The 20,774-nt window shown below is 31.7% G+C and overlaps 1 protein-coding gene across 2 annotated transcripts in view; it reads left to right on the top strand.

Annotated features, from left to right (window-relative positions):
- TMX3 (thioredoxin related transmembrane protein 3) overlaps positions 1–20,774 on the top strand; it is an 83,945-nt gene that overhangs the window by 25,647 nt on the left and 37,524 nt on the right. For both annotated transcript variants that reach the window (XM_012544115.3, XM_012544116.3), the window contains 3 exons: positions 4,883–4,928; positions 10,936–11,016; positions 15,927–16,026. In XM_012544115.3, the coding sequence (XP_012399569.1) occupies positions 4,883–4,928; positions 10,936–11,016; positions 15,927–16,026 (227 nt within the window). The remainder of the gene's footprint in view (positions 1–4,882; positions 4,929–10,935; positions 11,017–15,926; positions 16,027–20,774) is intronic.

Genomic DNA, 20,774 nt, shown 5'->3' with positions numbered 1-20,774 from the left:
TTAATCCGTAGACACTAGCTAGAACACCTTTCTAAATTCAGCCTTCACCTTTGCTCTATTTATAGTCATTTTCCTACCTATTTTCTTCTTTGTCTTTTACATTGTAATCTTGTATTCTACACTCCAAGCTCCTTCATTCATCACATTGGGAATCAGGCTTATAAGATTGCATTTGGTAACTAATCATATTTTCTGTTTGAATTGGAGCTTTTTCTCCTCCTCTTTAGGGAAACACCTAAATCTAGCTTTCTTATACTAATGACTCCTACCTTGCAAGGTTGTTGTGAGAATCGGAGATCTTAGATGTAAAATTCTTTGCACTCCTTAAAGTGTGTTATAAAATGTTAAGTATTACTACTGTTACTATTTATTACTACACTTTGTAGCTAACACTGTTCTTGACTATCTCCAAAAGAGAGTATTGGGATACCGAGAGTGCAACATAAAGAGATATTACCATAAAACCAGATGAGTAGTATATTCATTTACCTTTTGCAGGGTATCTATTCTTTGTGTTTCCTTATTGAAGTTTGATGACTTTGGGGTTTGCCTTTGCCAGGGGTACTGGGAGACTACTCTAGGTAAATCTGGGACTCCATTACTCTTGAGCAATGAACTTTATATTATTATTTATTCTTGAATCCCTTGTATCTATCTTTTCTTCTAGTTATGTTTTGTGAAGCTTCATTCTTGGACTACTGCCACTTTTCATTTCCTCTTCTATTCAAATGCATCTAAGTAGAGCTTAAAAATACAGTCACAAAGTGAGGATGATTGAGTTCAGAAAGTGTCTCCAGCAAAAACAAAACAAAACAACAATAACAACAACAACAACAAAAATACTCACGACTGCAAACTCCAAGACACATAAAGTTAAATTTAACAATTAAATTCAAAAACAAATTCTATAAACCATCAAGATGAAGACCTTCAAATATAAAGAAAAAGATATTCAAATAGTACTGTATTCTATGCTGATTATGTTAATCTGATCTCAACTAGGCCCTCACTGTAGCAAGGCAAGGCAATCATTCTCTTCTCTCTAATTTGCCTTTCTTTTCTTGACAATAGCTATGTATCATATAATCATAAAAGCTGAGGAACTTGACTTGTATTTCATTGATAAAATTAAGGTAAATAGCTGATGCCCCTTCCTTTTTTCCTTTCTCACAGACTGCTTTTCCCAATACCTTCTTCATTTCAGTCTCGAAAGAAGAAATGGCCCTTGTGCTTGCTAAGGCCAACCCTCTATATTTATCCTTGATCCCATTCTCTGTTGCAGATAGCTTATATATTTTCATTTCCTTTCTAGGTTCTGCCTACCTCTTGTTTGTTATCACTACTAGATTTTTTTTTCCCTCTGCCTCCTGTTTCCTTGTGTACATTTAGAAACAGATCTTTTACTGGTCTCTCTTGTCAGGCTGTTACTGTCTTTGCCTTTATTTATTCACTCTTCATGTATTTCTGTCATAGGAGATATTTGAAAAGCATATAATTTCCTCAGTTCTGGTTTTTGTCTAAAATAGTTTGAAAGTCATCATCAAATCAAGTCATTTGAAAGTCATGTTCATCTTTTTTTCATATGTAGTTAGGCTCAGATTTGCAGGATAGGTCATCCTGGACTGCTGCATCCTGAGCTCTGTTGTCCTTCAAAGTACATTGTTCCATTTCGTCTGATTGTCCTTCAAAGTACATTGTTTCATTTCCTCTTAAGATTTCTAATTAGAAGGGAATAGTTTAAGTTGTGCTTACAGCTTTGAGTTTTTTCCTTATTGTTGTTTTGTTTTGTATTTGCTGAAGATACTTTGAATTCTTTCAATAGGTATTTCATGTTTTTGTGTGTTGTTGGCAGTTTTCTTTTATTATTTCCTCCATTATGATATTAAAGCATTTTTTTGTTTGTTTTTTGACTTGTCTTTTTTTCCTGGGAGACCTGTGATCCTTAGGTTGTCTCTACATATATTTTGTCTTTAAGATGAATATGAATATATTTTCTTTTAATTTTATTGTTTTTTTCCTAGCTGTGTGACCCTAGGCAAGTCACTTAACCCCAATTGCCTCAGAAAAAAAAAAAATTGCTTCTCTTCTTCCAGATTGTCCTTCATAATGCAAATGTATGTTTGTATTCCCAATCTATTGTTCCTTCATTTTTCTTAGTGAGTCTTGCTATTGCTGATTCTAATTTTTCTATATTGCTAATTATTTTTGCTTTGCTGACCATGTAGATTCTGCTCTCATAATTCTCCTTTCTCTTTTCAATTACATAGGGATAGTGGATTGTGATCCTACTTTTTCCTCAAATACTACTGGATCCTCTTTCTTATATTGTGTTGTATTGTTTTCCTTTATTTTGCAGTGTTTACTCATGGATGACTGAATTTGTTTACTAGATTTGGAAGTCATTTTCCCTTCCATTGTTACTATATTTCCTTTTGATTTATTTGCTTATTTTCAAGGTTTTAGTTTTCTTCCTCCTGAAGTCTTCAGATATTTGTTACTTCTTCCACTCTTCCTTCCCCACCATGCCCATATTTTTTCCTATTGCTCACTTTGTGATTCTGTCCCTATTAATTGTTGTTTCCTTGGGAGGTAGGTCTCAAATAATCTCTTCCTTCTCCAGTGCTGGGCAGTCCCATGGAGTCTCTGACCCTAATTTACCTTAAGATGCTAAGACTATGTGTTTTTGCCTTAGGCTTGGTAGAGAGTGCTGCAGGCTCTACATTCTCTGCCACTCTAAGCACCCAAATATTCCTGTCCTCTTGTTCTATTCATTTCCCCCTGTTCTTTAATTCTTTGACTTGTACCAACAGTTTGGATGTTTGCATTGTTGCCACAGGGTTGTATCCCCAGGCAGGTTTTCCCTTAGAATTGGTTGTAGCTGGCTGGTTGCATGGAGTAGGGAGAGCCTATTATGGAAGGGGGAAGCATGTTAATTGTTAGCCTTTGTTGTGTTCTTGGGTGTGCTAGCAGAGTCTCATTGCTAATAATTCAAAGTTATCAAATAGATCACTGTATATCCTTGCCTTTCATAGTCTCTGATACCTTGTTCTATAATAATTTATTTCCAAACCATCTCCTGTTGTTTTGGTCAAAAAATAAGTGCTGTCAGGTTCCTTTATCTAGTGAGCTTTTAGTGTAGGGATTTCTGAATTACTCTTCCACACTGCTCGTTTCACCTAGCTTTATGAATTTAGAGAGGTGTTAGAATTTTCTCAGGAAGTGGAGATAAATAATTTAAATTAATTTTTATTATAGAAATTTTATGGGAAATGGTTGTTTAAGAAAGATTCATTTGACACCTGAGTGGAGGATGGACTGGAATAGGGAGATACTTGAAGCAGGAAGTCCTACCAAAAGGGAATTTCAATAGTACTGATATGGGATAATGAGGATCTGCACCATGATATTGTCAGAGAAGAGATGTTAGGAAGATAAAAATGACAGAACTTGACAGCAGATTGGATTTGGTGATTAAGAATGAAGGATTGAAGATGATCTCTTGGTTGCAAGCCTAAGTGACTGAATTACTGTTATCATTATCTCTCTATCTTCCTCTTTTTAGTAAAATTCCTAGAAAAAATTGTATATATCCATCTTCACACTAGTGAAGACTTGATGTTTTCATTAGTAATAGAGAAATTAGGATGAGAGAATGTTTTGCAAAGTGGTAGGAACAATAATGGATTACAGTTTTAGGCACCTTGAATCTAAGATGATTATAGGATATCCATTTTGAGATGACTAATAGGCTGGTAGAGAAGCAAGAGAAGACGTCAAGAGAGATTAGGATATGAATATGAACTTACAGATCTGAGAACCACCTGCATAGAGCTGAGAGTTGGACCCTTGTAAAGTGATGAGATCAAGTGAAATAGTAATTAGAAAGGAGACCAATATCATGTATACTTATTGTGTATCTAATTTATATTTTATTATATTTAACATCTACTGGTCATCCTGCCATCTAGGGGAGGGGGTGGGGGGGGATAAGAGGTGAAAAATTGGAACAAGAGGTTTGGCAATTGTTAATGCTGTAAAGTTACCCATGTATATATCCTGTAAATAAAAGGCTATTAAATTAAAAAAAAAAAAAAAAAAAAAAAAAGAAAGGAGACCAATACAGAACCCTAGGGGGACGCCTGCCATTAGCAGGTATCACCTGTATGAAAATCCAGCAGAGAACACTGAGAAACAATAGCAAGACAGATATGAGGAGAACCAAATTAGAGTAATGATATGGAAACCTAGAGAGAATAGAATATTAAGAATAATATTAAAGATTTGTAGTTTCAGATGTAGAGAAGTCAAATATAAGGTTTGATAAAAGGTCATTAGATTTAACAATTAAGATATCAAAAATGATCAGCTAAGGAATTGTGATTTGTGTTAAATGAAGGAATGTACAAACCAATAAAATGAAAAATTTTTAGTTAAGTATAAAATAAGCAGCTTTTTTTTTCATTTACATAAGTAAAACTCATTTTCCTTTAACAATTTTAAATTCATGAATACAAGTAAAAAGTAACTTTAAAAATGTAAATACATAATTCCCATTTTCTTAATTATTATCTACTTGTTAGGAAGTAAGCATTTATCAAGTTTTTATTATATATTGGGCACTATGTTAAGCACTGACGATACCCCCCCCAAAAATTACTAAAGTCAGTTTCCTATTCTGGAGAAGCTCATAGTATACATCAAAACTTCAAGGATCAGGGGTGTTCCTTCTATCTATAATAATACAGATTTGTATGTACAGTCATAGTTTTAAAACATAGCATCATATCTGTCCTTGATGAGGCTTTTGGATTAAGATTTTAGTGGAGAATTGGTGTATATATAAAGAAGATTGAATGTATTTATTGTTCTTTTAATTTTCCAGGCATTGCTTCAGAATTTGGAGTTAGAGGATATCCAACGATTAAGCTGTAAGTTGAGTCAAATGTGGTTGTTAAATATGCATTTTTGTCAATCTGTTAAGTAGTTTTTGAGACATATAGTCAATATTAATAGTATGTTATGATTTATAAAGGACTTTCTTGACATTATTTTTGGGAATTAAGTAGTGAAATAGTATTACTCATTTTACAGATTGATGCTAAGGTTCAAAGAGATGGAATTTGTCTGTCATACAACTAGATATCATTGAAGCCTAGACTTGAGCAACCAAGTTCATTTCTCCGAATCTTATGCTCCAATGCAACATATTTTTAGATTTATTTTGGCATACCAGGGTATACTATCACATCATAATACTTTAAAAAAAAAAAAAAGAAAAAAGAAAAGAAAAAGAAAACCAGGGCCTTTGATTACAAAAAGAACACTGTACATAGAATCAGAAGACTTGTGTTTCAGTCCTGCCTTTCCTACTTAATAGTTTGTGTGCCCTGTTTGTAAACTCTGAAGTGCCTCAGTTTCTTATTTATATAGTAATTTAAATTACCTACCTTTTAGCATTGTTGTAAAGACTACTTCAAATAATACATGACAAGTAATTTGTAAAATATAGCTATTATTATGATGATTTGAATGCTTACATTTTTTTATTTAACTTTGGAATTTTGTATTTAAAAGGAAACTATTCAAGATCATCTCAATTAATCAGAATGTGAGTTAAATAATAATTTGTATTTGTTGATCTACTGGTTGTAGGCCACCAGAACTGAAACACATCCCCTGGGACTTATAGATAATTAATTACATCATTTTTTGGAATCTTTTCCTTAGAGTTGGTTGCTACAGTTATTTTAATGTTTAAAGAGAATTGCTTAAAGATTATGGACAATATACAAGAAAGGTATTTTATTTTAATTGACTTAGTTTTTATTGCTGTAATTTTAAAAAAAGGGAAGAGAGTGGTCTTCACAGTGTAAATCAGTAAGTTTGGCTTTAATTCCTTGGAACATTCTAAGACACATGATTAAAAAGATGGTTGGCAAACATTTATAAGGTGAAGTAATGATATATTAATCAACAACAGATCATGTCATGCTAACTTAATTTCCTTCTTGACACTATAATTAAGTAACCAGCAGATGAGAGGAATGATGCAGAGATATATTTTACTTGTATCAAAAGCTTTTTGTAAAATATGTCATATAATTCTTTTGTAAAAGATGTGTTTGTCTTTGTGTATATAAAAAGAATGAGAGATTGAGATTTAACAGTAAAGTAATAAGAGGGATTCAGAACTATTTGGACAGCTATACACAAAACTATTAACTTCCTACTTACTCATTTTAACTCAGTTCCCATGACACCTACTCTACTTCACCTCAGTAGTATAAGAGAAATGGCCCTGTCCTTGATCTTGCCAAAACTTGTAAAGTTTCCTATTTCGATGTTCACAAACCATGACACTCCCTTAATTTGATAATAGTCTTTTATCATGATATGAATCCTTTCCCTTTATGTACTTTCCATCTAACAACGTGATCTCAATTCCTTCATTCTTTAGTTCTTTTCCATGCTATCACTTCTTTGCTTTCTTTGTCTATTTCCTTCCCTGTTGCCTACAAACATTCTCATGTCTCAGCCATCATTAAAAAGCAAAAAACAATTCTAACTTGATCTGACCAGCCCTACATCTTATCTTACATATCTCTTCTCTCCTCCTAGGTGAAAGTCATTGAAAAAACATTTTCTAATAGCTACTTCTATTTCCTCTATGTTTTCTTCTTGATCACCTTCAGTTTGATATCTTACTTCACCCTTCAACTGAAACCAAGCTCTCCAAAATAACCAGAATAATCAAATTTAATGGTTTCAGTTCTCAACCTTCTTAACCTCTCTGCAGCATAACACTAATAATTACGCTATCATTCCAAATACTCTCTCTTAAGGTTTTCATGAAACTACTTTCCAGTTGTCTTCCTAGTTGCCTTAATGTTCTTTATCTCCTTTGTTTATTCTTCATTCTTTCCAGATCTTTATTTCCAACTTTATTCTTTCTCTTGAATTCCAGTTTTATATCACCACCCATGCCTTTTATTTCAAATTTCAATTTCACATTTCAAATTATTTGACCCATATGCATCTCAAATTTAACATGTGTAAAATACATAATTTCCTCCCCTCCTCAAAAGCTTCTCCTCATAACAGCTTTCTCATTTACTATCAAAACTAATCAAGTATGTGTTTCTTTTTCTGTCTTCATACAATTCTCTTAGCTCAAGCTTTTCATCTCTTCTCACATAGACTATAGCAATAGCCTTCTAATTTGTGTCTGCTTCTTATCAGTCCATCCTCAGTTTAGGCAATAAAATAATTTTTCTAAAATACAGTTTTCTAAATTCTTTCATCTCCCCCACCCATTAAATTCTGTTGTTTTTGCCCTATGGTATTATGTGAAGTCTTCTGTTTGCGTTTTAAAGTTCTTCTCAGGTAGGTTTACCTTTTTGTCTTAATTAAATTTTACTCTCCTTGTACTTTGTGGACTTACTTGCATGTTGTTCCTCACACATAATACTCCATTTACTATGTCTTCGATATTTCATTGAATGTTCTTACTGCTTCCTCTTGCCCTTCTCTGGCTTTCTTCTAGACTTGGCACTAATCCTGCCTTTTGTAGGGTTTTTTTAGTCTGGCCTCAGATGGTATCCTTAGCCTATTCTCCAGACATGTTCTTTCCCCTCTAAGATTAGTTTGTGCCTGTCGGGTACTTCTTGGGATCTATGCCTGACCTATGTCTTTTCACACTTTTATCATTCATTTGTATATAGCATGCTAGTTATTTTTTAGAGAGGCAAAGCTAGGAAAGCTCGGCAACATTGAATTAAAGAGTCAGGATTCAAAAAGAATGTAGAGAATTGAATTGAATCTAGTAGGAATTCAGTAAGAATAAATAATGAAATCTTACTCTTGAGTATAAAACAATAAGCTTCACTTTTATACAATGGGAATATCATGCATAGATGGCAGTTTATTTGAAAAAGATCTGCCACTTTTAGCTAACTGCAAGTTCATTATGAGTTGGCAGTGTGATTTTGCTGCCAAAAAAGCTAACTAATGTAATCTTGGACTGCTTTAAAGGGGGCCTAATTTTGAGGGACAGATGATATTACTGTTGTACTTTTGTCTTAGCAGACTTTATCTGCAATTTTGTAACGATTCTGGATGCATGGTTTATAAAGGACATTGTTGACCTGTAGTTTCTGAAAGAGGATAAGAAGGATAGTGAAGTCTTTTGAGTTCATGTCACAATAAGATCATTCGAAGGAACTGGACTTTTGTTTAGTTTGGATAAGTAAAGTTTCAGGAGAAATATTTTCATGTATTTTAAGATTTGTCACATAAAGGAGACTAGTTTTATTTGTACTCAAAGGGAAGAGCCAGCAGCAGTAACTTTGGAAATTGCAAAAAGACTATTATTATAAGCTTGATCCCAAATTAGAGCTGTTCAGAAGCAAAATGGCCTTCCTTGAGAGTTGGGAATCTCTTCCTTTGAAGGTCTTTAAGTAGAAATTGCATAACTAGTGGTTGGGTATGTTATAATGAGGATTTTGTGTATATGTTGGATTACATGGCCCTAAAGGAATAAGACTAAAGTACCTTTCAAATTTGTGCTTCTGTTTTTAACATTTGACTGATTTTTGGTCTTTGTATTTTAGTGTTTTGCATATACTATAATGTCACGTTTTGAAAGCAGTCAGTTTACTGTCCCTTCTCTTAAATGTCATTATTATTCATTAGCTTCTCAATATTATTAGCCTTTTTTTTTTTTACTTTCATTGATTGCTTCAAGTTTTATATCCCATGAGAGTTTTATGTTAATGAGACATTATTGAATCCTGAAAGAATTTGGAGAAAATCAGGATCCTCTAATAAACATTTCTTAAATGCCTAATTTATGCCATATGGCAAGCACTATGCTAAGTTCTGGGGATATAAAAAAGACAAAGAAATACAATCCATATTCCCAAAAAACTTACAATATAATGACGTAAAACACCCACTAAAGGAATAGGGGGTGGGGAAGTATCACCAAAGGGTATAATGTTCTGTTCAGTTAAGCTGATGCAAGAGAGAGTTTCTGACTTTTTATGACCCCATTTGGTGTTTTCTTTGCAAAGGTACTGATATTTTCACACTTATTACCTCCAGGATTCCAGTAGAGGGTATTCTGGATGTTCATCTGTCCTTACTTTTTTTTTTTTTTTTTTTTTTGCTGAGGCAATTGGGATTAAGTGACTTGCCCAGGATCCTATAGGTAGGAAGCATTAAGTATGTGAGGCCAGATTTGAACGCAGGTCTTCCTGACTTCAGGGCTTGTGCTCTATCCCCTGTATGACCTAGCTGCCTTGTCCTTACTTTTCCCATGTACCTAGCACATCTTCTTTTTCTGTGATATGATGCTGAGATGACATTTCTCTACCACCTTCTTCTTTGAAATTTGTTGATTATTTATTGCAGCCTGTTCAAACCTATTATATACTTCAAATCTACAACATACTTTTCCACCTAGAATTTGTGCTGAATTTCCATCACAGTGTTGAATACTTTTGGGGAACATATATATATCTGTTTTTTGTTTTGTCTATTATTTATTATAAGAGGGCATTTTTGATGATAAATCTATCATGAAATCTTGAAAGATCTTATGTATGGGAGAAAACTAAAAGAGTAAAATCAGATGCCTTTTTTTTTGGTAATCAGAAAAAGTAAGTATAAAGAGTTCTGATTTTCTACAACTTTTAATTGGTTATCATTTGGGAAAACCCACTTTTTTTTTCTTTTCTTTTTTTTTTTTACTGATACCTTCATTAAGGAATATCTTCATTTAGTGTATAAGTCCCTCTGAGACATTTTTTATGTATAAGAAAATATATATATATATATATATATATATATACACACACACATCTACATCTAAATAGGTATAGGAGTATATATATGAATATTAGTAGATAACATGTATATATGTAAACTTCTTTCTTAGTTTCTTTTCTTTTTTTTCCTTCCTTCTTCCATTCCTTTACCCTTCCCTTCCTCCCTCCTTTTCATCCTTCCTTCCTTCTTGCCTCCCTCCCTCTCTTTCCCTTTCTTCTTTCCTTCTTCCTTTTTTCATTCATTGTCTTTTCCCCTCCCTCCCTTCCTGCATTCCCTCCCTTCCTTCCTCCTTTCCTTTTTTCTCTCTTCCTCCCTTTCCTTCCTTCCTCCTTTCCTCCCTCTGTCCTTTCCCTTCCTTCTTCCTCTCCCTCCCTTCCTCCTCTTCCTTCCTCTGATATATTTCATAGGTATCTATTGCGTAGATGTCTATATGCACTTAGTAAGATCTTCCTAATCTTTACTCCCAAATCCCACAGGCAGGGACAGGCAAGGATCTCCTCCCCTCAACCTCGGAATGATTCTTAATCTTATATGCCTTATTCTTACCCTGTTTCCTGGGGGAAAAAAACCAAAAAGTAAGGGGCGAAGTATAGATAGAGGAGTTGGGGGCTTGATTACAAATGACATTGTCTTTTTCCATTTCTATATATCCTGTGACTCTCAAGTTATTTTGCCCTAACTCCCCATTCTTGTTTGTTTGGTTTTTTTTTAAAGTGTGTGGGTGGATGGTTGGGTATTTACACTCACATTTGTATGGATATATATATATTTCATATATGAATTACCATATACATGGATATAACTATATAATCTATATACATATATGCACATACTTTTTCCTCCCATATATGCAAAATCTTTTATGAGGTACCTATACACTACTTTATTTGGATTATATTTTTCTTTATAATTTGGTTGGGTTGTTCTAAATTATATTTCTATTAATGTATGCCCCTGTAACTTATTTTTAATACATTCCACTTGTGTTTTGAAAACTAGCTTTTTTTTAACTACAAATAACTTTTTTTCATTAACAAATTAAAACTGCATTCAAATACTTAAATAATAAGAAAACCAAATCAGTCTTTTTTTCTTTTTCTTTTGAAGATTAAAAAATGACCTGGCATATAACTACCGAGGGCCTAGAACTAGAGATGATATCATTGAGTTTGCTCATAGAGTATCTGGGTAAGTATTTGTTCTTCCTTGAAAGTAATATAATAGGGTCAAATGTAGAGAATTAAACTCTTAAGGATATTGGTTACTTTAAATATTTTTTGTGTTTTAATTGTATAATTAGAATTTACAGGTTTTTTTTTTTTTTTTTAAGTATAAGTTTATGTAACAGATATGTAAGAATCAGATGAGGTACAGAAAAATGTCATTTTCCAGCATTTTTTATATCATTAACTTTGTTTTTCTTATGGTCTTTAAACATGTTGAAAGTGTCATTCTATATGGTCATTATTGTATTATCTTTCATTGTAATTCCAATTTTATACTGCATCATAAAACATAATAAGTAAAAAAAAATGATAAAAGTTAATTTAGTAATTGCAGCTTATTTTTAATGAGCAATCCCATTTATACTGTAGTTTTTATTTACATAACATGTTCAAGAAAAATTAAGTAAATGGATTTCATTTAATCCTTTCTCACTTAAAATATATTATGTAATAAAAATATACTCCATATTTAATTTTCATATTATTTAGAGAGGCCATTAATTCCACAAACTTACACAATGATTTCTTTTTGCCTACACACTTAAAAAAACAAAACTAATTTTCTGGACTCAAGTAGTTTCTTTCAAATAGAAATTTTCATGCAGAATATAAAGTTGCTTTATTAAAAGTGGTTAGGACCATAATAGGGCACATTATAGGCATAACAGTATTGACATTTTGATTAATAATTCACAGCAAAATTTTGAAGTTTTGAGTTTGTTTAGTGCTAACTTATTGATAGGGTCATAGAGACTCTTGAAATCAACATTTGAAGTTGGTCCGAATTTTTTTCTTTTTCATTGCATCCAGAATGGCTGCAACTGAAGCATGTGCAATGTGAGACCTTGTGTATGTAAGTCGATCATTGCCATTTATTAAATGTGCTAATGTTAAAAGTACTATTCAGAAAACAAAGTGATCAAAATTTGATTGTGAAGTGAGAAAGTCAATAAGTAGAGCTTGATCTTATTCACTTATTCAGCATTCACCAAATACTTAGCACTTGCTATTTGCAAAGCCCTGTGCTAAGTTCTGAGGAGCATTAAAATTAAAAAAAGATACAGTGACTATACTCGTGGAGCTAATAGCACAATAGATAATAGTACAATAATAGTATAATACATATAAAACATAATTACAATACACATAATGTATGCTTAATTTCAAGAATTGTATTATGTGAGGTCTGAGATTGAAGATTATTTAATATTTGATGTTGAGAGATAGAGAATAGATCAGGTAAGATGACTTTGAAAAAAGAGATGTTAAAGAAGGAAAGCAAGGAATAAGCATTTATAGAATATCTACAATGTCCCAGGAATTAGGCTAAGCACTTTATAAGTATTTAAAAACGTTTGAAATGTGAAGAAGGAAAGGAAGAATATTACAAAAGTAGAGATGGTGAAAGGGAAATGATGAAGCCTAAGGTAGACAGTTTGGTTAGAAGAAAGAGGATGGAAAGGGAACGTTATATTTAGCAGTTAGCTATCACTTTAAGATTTGCAAAACATTTTACAAATATTGTTACATTTATTCTCCCAATAATCCTGGGAGGTCAGTGTTTATTATTAGCTCCATTTTTAAAATGAGGAAATTGAGAAAACAGAGGTTAAGTGAGTTGGCAGGATTTGAACTCAGATCTTCTTGACTCCAGGTTTGGTTTTTTATTTACTATGAACCTAGCTGTAACTAGGTAAAAAATTAGGGTGTGTGCAGATTTTTGAAGATCTTGAATATAATCAAAGAAATTAAATTAAGATCCTTTAAAAAATATTTTTGAAGGAATTCCTGAATATTTTTTACTAGAGATTTGGACTTAATAGATTCAATTCAGGTAATTATCGTGAAGTGCTTATTGTATGCAAAATATGCTACTCAAAGAAGCTAAAAATATGAAAATGATATACTCTGTTATCAGAACTTTAGAATATATAAAAAATAGTCTAGCTGTATAATTAATTGATGGATTGGGGAGAGAAAAAATCAAGTGGAAGGACCACCTATCAGGTATTATAAGAGTGTATAAGAGATAATTTTGAAACCTAAGGTGTTGACAATGGGTGTAGTGAGAAAGACACAGAAGCAAGAGATTTTACAGAGGTGAAAATGGCAGAATTTGGTAATTGATTGAACGTGAAAAGCAAAGAAAAGGGAAGAATTAAAAGACCCACATGCTACCAGTGGAAGAGTGGGATGGGGTCATTGTAAGTCATAAGTACTAATAAGTATAAATGGGAAAATACCAAATAAGCTTTGTTTTTGACGTATTGAATTTGAGATTCGGTAGGAAATCAAAGTGGAGAGACATTGCAGGTATGTTTAGAATTGTAGCTCAGAAGGAAGTTCAGAAACAGAATTTTCAGTCTTCTTTGGTATTATTAAACTATAGGAAAAAAGAAGATTACTGCTCTCAATGTATAATGGAGTAGAAAACATTACAAATAAGATACATCTGTATAAGATAATCAATAGAAGGAAGACTAGTATTAAAGGAAATTGGGAAAGAATTCTTGGAGAGGATTTTAACTGAAACTTTAAAATGAGAATTTTAAATATGAGAAGGGAGAGAAATCCGGACTTAGAAGATTGCTAATGAAGATGTTTAGGGTATGGAGAAGAATTGTCTTATGCAAGCAACAGTCAGTGTTACTGGGTCTCAGGATATGTGGGGGTGATTAAGGTGTAAACAGTTTGTAAAAGAAGGATGAGGATATGAAAGGTTTTAAAAGGAAAATAGACTATTTTATTATATTTAATATGTATTAATATTTGATTATATTTGATGCCAGAGCTGATAGGAAATTACTGGAGTTTATTGAATAGGGAGATGTGTCATGATCAGATCTGTACTTCAGGAAACTCACATTGACAGTTGAATGAAGGATTGTGTGTAGGCGTGTCTGGCAGTTTAACAGGTTTGTTTACATGCAATATAGAAGGAGCAAATAGACAGGGAGAGAGAAAAGATAAATGAGAGTATTATGGGTAAAGGAGACCATCTGCAGAAGACTTGGAGTCATGATACTTGGGTTGTGTGATCATGAACTAGTCACTTTATCTTTATGTCTTAATTACCTAAAAATTAGAAGAAAAAAGGGAGAGAGAGAGAATGCTTGCAGCCACCCACACAGTTGTTATGAACAAAGTTCTTTGTAAACCTTAAACCATAATATGAAATTTGACTTACTAGGATTCACCATAGGAGAGCTGACTGTTAGAGTGAGTATAGTTGGAGAACTTACACTTAATCATGAATAGGGCCACTACTTAAACAAAAAGAGAAAAGAGTGAACAATTGATTCCATTAAGTTTTGAGAGAGGAAGAAAAAAGTAGGTTAATGATAGAATTTAGAGACATTCAGATATTTTAGGAAAAAAATATTCAAGAAACAGCTTTTCAGTAGAGCCTGACTCTACCTTAGCAGTTTCCAGTAAAGGAAATTCTTTCATTATACTTTCCTTATTATAATTATTTTTTGTTTTTATGTATTTTTTTAAATAGTCATTTAAAAATAAAATCTAAGGTTTGTGAGGTTTTTTTTTTTCCACCCTCAAATTATGGTCTTGGGCTTTTGGTAGGTTTTTGGTTGATATTTGATTTCTATCAAATGTTATAAGAGATTTTTTTCTGATGCAACTGCTATTGAAAGTATTGCAACCAAAATTTCAAGGTTAACTTTTGTAGTTGCATCAACTCTAGCTAATTGTTAGAAAGGTAAAAATAGAATGCGGAATGATGAAATCCTTGAGAGAACTGCCTATTTTTTAAACACACCAAATCTACAAAACTTGTGGATAAAGATGTTTCAAATAATATGCACAGTTTGTAGTAATTCATGTTATGTTAGCTATTTCTGATCAATTCTCAATTTTTGTTTTGTTATTATTTTTTTAGTGTAACTTAATTTTAATTTAGTTTCCTTTAAAAGCATATAAATAAAAAAACATAAATTTAAAAAAAAGTAGTTAAATAGTTTTTGCATAATAAAAATGTTAGGTTCTTTGGATAAGTCCATAATTTTCCTTTTTTCTGAAAAATGTTTTAATGAGTCCTTTTGGTCAATTTCAAAGTTTAAATGCTAATTTTTACACAAAAATTTTACATGCATAAAAGTATAATAATAAGAAATTCTAAGAAATAAGATTTATTTTAAATAATACCTTTTATTTGCTTATGGTAATAGTTTGGAAAAAAAGTTAAATAAAATACATATAAGGAAAAAAATAAAAGAATTAAAGTTAATTATTCTCATGGCAATTGTTATAAATGAAAAGTATAGTTTAAAATAAATCATATTGGTTATACTTCTTTACTGTTTCTCATATATCTCTTCAAATCTTTATGAACTTTTGCATTGTGATAGTATTCTCTAGAATTATTCAAACCTGTAATTTTATCTTACGTTATTAAACAAGATTAAGATGTAATCAAATGAGCTTTTATAATTTTAAGCATGAACTATTTTAATTTTATAATATGCAGCAGTACAATTATTTCTCTTCCCTTTTTACTAATTTTTTTCCACATTGTTTATCTAAAAAAAATTTTAACTGACATATTATATAAAGCAAAATAGATTTTATTTGTGCAAGGGCTTAGTTGTGCTACTTATTGTTAACTCTTGTATATGTGTGCACTCATGTGTATGTATACAGACATATATACACACACACACACATATATATATAGAGAGAGAGAGAGAGACATATTGGTTTGTTATTTTGTGAGAGAGATATATTAAAATCTTTTTACTCTTACATAATTGTGAAAGTGTAACAATCATTTTGATAGAAATACATTACCATGATTTATAAGTTGGGAAGTGGGTTTTATTTTAAATTTAAACAAAAAGTTTCCTTTTTTAAATTCAGGGCACTAATCCGTCCACTTCCAAGTCAACAGATGTTTGAACATGTAAAGAAGAGGCATCGTGTACTGTTTCTTTATGTTGGAGGAGAGTCACCTTTAAAGGTTTGAAATGAAGATAAATTTTGAATACCAAGTTAAAACTTGTTTTGTCGCATTTTAAGTAAGTCATAGTTCCTATAGCATACTAAATTCTAAATATCCATGCAAGAAACCTTGATTCCAGATATTTTGAAAAATAGGTATCATAAAATGTATATATTTGTAGGCATTTTTCAAATATCAAAGCTAATTTCTTATTTAATCTTTTTGTAATATATGAAAATAGATTTTGTAAGTAATAAGTAGTTTACATATTTTCTAAGATTGTGGATTTTTTTAAGTGAAAATTATCTTAAAGGCAAACTAGTACAGTTCTTTTATTCTTCAGATGAGGACATTGAGACTCAGGGATGTTCTATCACTAGCCCAAGATCACACAGATATTAATTATCAGAGGTAGTGTTTAAACCCAAGTATTTTACTATAGACTTTTTTTTTTTTTTTTTTTTTTTTTTTTTGCGATTGTTAGCAAAGTTAATGTGTGCTTAGCCTGTAACTAAATTTAATTTATTCAGTGATACAGAGTACTTTCTTACTTTCCATTATTTCTGGTGTTTGTTTATCTTAGAAATGAGGAAACAGATGCTAGATGCCAAACTTCCTCTACTTAAATTTGATGAGTGTTATTTTTTTTTTTTTTTCGACTAATAGTTTTGTTGTTGTAGGGAACTCTGTGAGGAAATTCTCTATAACTGTGCAGGTTCGTGATTGTTCTACAGTTTATAATGTTAGTTGCTTAAGGCACTGTAACGTTAAATAACCCCAAACAATTACTTCATAATGGAGAAGGTTCTTGAATTTAGGTCTGAAGCTGATTTTGGTCTGTTACTTCATTATTGTCTTGACTAAGTATACATTTCATTCAAAAGAAACGATATAGGTAATAAAGGGAAACATTGTATTTTAAAATGATATATTCCATGAGGAAATTAAGGGAATAGATCAGGGTAATATAATAGAAAACATTAGTTAGATTGTTAATACAGAAAAAAAAAAGATTGTTAATACAGAAACAAAAGTCATGTTGTCATTGGAATGTGCTACTGATCTTTTTAGAAAGAGGGAGTAGAAGAAAAGTTAGGGATAATATCATAATTGGCATGCAGACAGTTGAGATGGTGAGCTTCTATAAATTTATTCTGGAGCTCTCCCCCTACAAAAAGCATATCAATTAAAGAATAGACATTTATAAGTATTTAATTCTGTTCCAGGTGCCACCTTAGATACTGGAGATAAAAAGCTCCTGTCTTCAGGAAGTTTCTTTCCTATCAAGGGAGGCAAAATATACATATAGATATAAATAAAACATACACAAAGCAGATAAAGATAATGTGTGACTTGCCTAAGGTTGCACAACTAAATAAGTGTCAGGTGTTTGAAACTGGATTTGAATTCAGGTCTTCTGACCAGGGCCAGTGCCCTAGCTGGGCATTACTGTGTCACTTGGTTGCCCTAAGATATGTGGTGATCTTGAGAGAAAGAAAAGGTATTAGCAACCGAGGGGAACAGAATAAACTTCATGCTGAAGATGTCTCTTAAATTGAGTCTTCAAGCAAACCAAGAGTTAAAAGTTGTAGAGGTGAGGAGAGACTGCATCTCTCTAGTGCAAAGCATCTGAGATGGAAGTTTGCTTCTTAGGAGTAAGACCACCAATGTGGCTGGAATATACAGTATGTAATAGGAGTATTGAGTAAAAAGAAAGAAAAGATAGGATGGAGTCAAGTAATAAACTGTAAATATCAGTTAGAGGAGTTTATATCTGATGTTAGAGGCATAACTAGGGACCCACTGAAATTAATTGAATATATGTGTATCTGTATTTGGAGGGAGATGACACAGACCTGTGCTTCCCTAGCTTTAATAAGATAACTTTGGCAGCTTTGTAGAGGATGGATTATAGTGTCGAAGAGACTTCAGATATATAGAACAATTAAGAAGCTGTTCCAGTAGTCTAGGTGAGGCTTAAGGACTTAAACTCAGTAAATTTGAGAGTAGAGAGAAGAGGTCTGTATGGAAGAGATGATATGGTGGAAACTATAGGAATTGGCAAAAGATTGGTTATCCAAGCTGCAGATTAAAAAAAAAAAAAAAAGTTAAGCCATCCAGGAACAAATATAGATTACAAGGAAACATCAGTTAAGAGATTTCCAGACACTCAGCTAGATGAGAATCCCATCCACATTTCTCCATTTAGTGGGCAGAAATACCACAAGAAATCTTTTCAGATGTTCTGATAAAATTCAAATAAACTAATTTACAGAATTCCCCTTATCAATTACTGTAGCAATTCCATTAAAAAAAGAGAATATTAGTCTGGTATAAGCTATTCTTGATACTACTCATTATTAATGCTCAATAATTATCATTTTTAATGAAACATTTTAGAATGAGAGGATGACTAAGATTATAAACCTGGATTATTAAAAGGACAATGACACTTTTGACAAAAGCAGGGAAGAAGGGGAGGTAGGCTTTCTGGGAAAAATAATGACTGATTTTGTTTTATTTATTTATTTTGTACATACTAAGTACCAGATATCTGTGAACAATTTTAAATTGTTAGTAGTAGTTGGGACTAGGACTCAAGAGAGTGACTAGGACTGGGGCTAATAATTTATAATTTTCCATAATGATAACTGTACTTTTCAAAAGGTAGGAGAACTACTGATGATAACTTTTAGAACTGAAACAAAGTTTAAGTATAAAAAGTAAGAAGTGGCCATTCTATTTCAGTACTAATAGGGAAGGAAAGCTAGGTCTTAGTCTAATACGCATTCTAGTTGTGAGAAATATAGATTTTAAAGGATTCAGAATCCAATCTCTTAAAATTCTACAGAGAATTTCAGCTTGAGAAGGATGAAAAGATCTCAATAGCAAAATATGAACACACAAAAGAATTTTAGGGAGGAAAAGTTGGTGAAATAAATTGGAAATTTGATAATTTGTTGACCAGTTTAGATATTTAGAAGTTATTTGCAGATGGTAAAAGATTGATTTTATATTATAGATAAGAGAGGAAGATGGAATAGTGTTAGAAACACTAAAGATCAGAATGAGCTGAGGGCTATAAATAAAGGTGGCTTTTTTGGTTTTTGTTTTATATAAATTGGGGAAAAGTTAGGAGGATAAAAAGAAAGATTAGGACTGCTGCTTGAGGGGAGAAGTAATAATTTTTGATGGAAATGATCAAGAACTATCTTAAATATTTTCCTTTCTAGGAAGAATGATCTTGGATTTGAAAGAAAAGACCAAAGAGTGAAAATAGTGAATTGACACCTAGAAGAAGTAGATATATTCTAAGAGAAATTAATTCAAGACACTGGACCTAGATAGTTCCTGGTCTAAATAGTCTTTGGCAGATATGCTTGTTGAGTTATTATTAGTTGTCCTTGAAAGATTATAGAAATAAAGTGATGTAGCTTTAGGGAAGGGCAAATTTTGTCCTATTTTTCAAACAAGGATTAGAAGAAGAATCTAGAAACTATAAACAAATGAACTTGATTTTTAATTCCTGACAAAATTCTAAAACAATTCATTAAAAGTGATAGTTATTGACCATTTGTAATGAGTAATGTCAAGAATAGCTTATGCCAGACTAATATTTTCTTTTTTAATGGAATTATTACACTATTTGATGAGGAGAATTCTGTAAATCCGTTTATTTGAATTTTAGCAGAACATCTGCTTGTGGTATTCCTATCCACTAAATGGAAAGATGTGGATTAAAAATTATTTCAATTTGATGGATTCTCAACTAGTTGAGTGTCTGGAAATCTCTTAATTGATGTTCCCTTGGAATCTATATTTGGTTCCAGATGGTATATATATATATATATTTTAATCTGCAGCTTGGATAATAGTATAAATACCAGTTTGGAAGATGACACAAAGCAGAGAGGGATAATTAACATATTGGAAGATAGGATACAAAAATGATCTCAGGCTGAATCTAATAAGAGAAAATTTAATAGAGTTAAATTCAAATACTTTTATATATAAGATATAGGTATTTGACTAGATCATCTTTTATGTTTTGTGTCTAGTTATAATTTTATGATCATGAAGAATATTTAAGTTTATTCAGTTTGGGATTAGAGAGCAGAAATAGGTTATCATGGGAGGTATTGCATCTCTTTGAAAATCAAAGATTGTTATGTTATGCTATAGAGAAATTTCTTCTTAGATATGTTGGATCATATGGTTTCCACAGTCCTTTGGAATTCTGACCATTTGGGAATTAAATATGACTTCACTGGAAAGAAGTGTGGATTTTATATGAAGGTCTGTATGAGATTGAGGAAGGTTTAAAAAATAAGACTTAGGAATTTCATTTTGAATCTTAACATTTGTACAAAATTATTTATTCTTGAGTAGAGGAGTTATATAATAAAAATGGTAGTTTAGAAAATTTTATCTGATATTCATATATAGAGTAGATAAGAAATTCCAGAGATACTGAAAATGGGAAATTAGGACTTGTTATGGTTGTTGTTTAATTTAATTTGCAGCTAATGGTGGAATGAAATTTTTTATTTGTTCCTGTGCAAATGAAGGAAAAGAGGTTTAATCTTGTTAAAACATTTCAAAGGGAAATAAGGTAAATCTTATTGACAGAATATAAGAAATGAAGAATGAGTCAGATAATTCATGATTTCAAAATTTGGTGACTAAAAGAATATTCATGATGGTGTCATTGATAAGAATTGGAAGAAATTAAGACGTACCCTGTTTGTTACAAGGAAGAGATGAGA

Source organism: Sarcophilus harrisii, chromosome 1 (genome assembly GCF_902635505.1).
Source record: "Sarcophilus harrisii chromosome 1, mSarHar1.11, whole genome shotgun sequence".
Taxonomy (NCBI): domain Eukaryota; kingdom Metazoa; phylum Chordata; class Mammalia; order Dasyuromorphia; family Dasyuridae; genus Sarcophilus; species Sarcophilus harrisii.
This window is presented reverse-complemented; position numbering and strand designations above follow the sequence as displayed.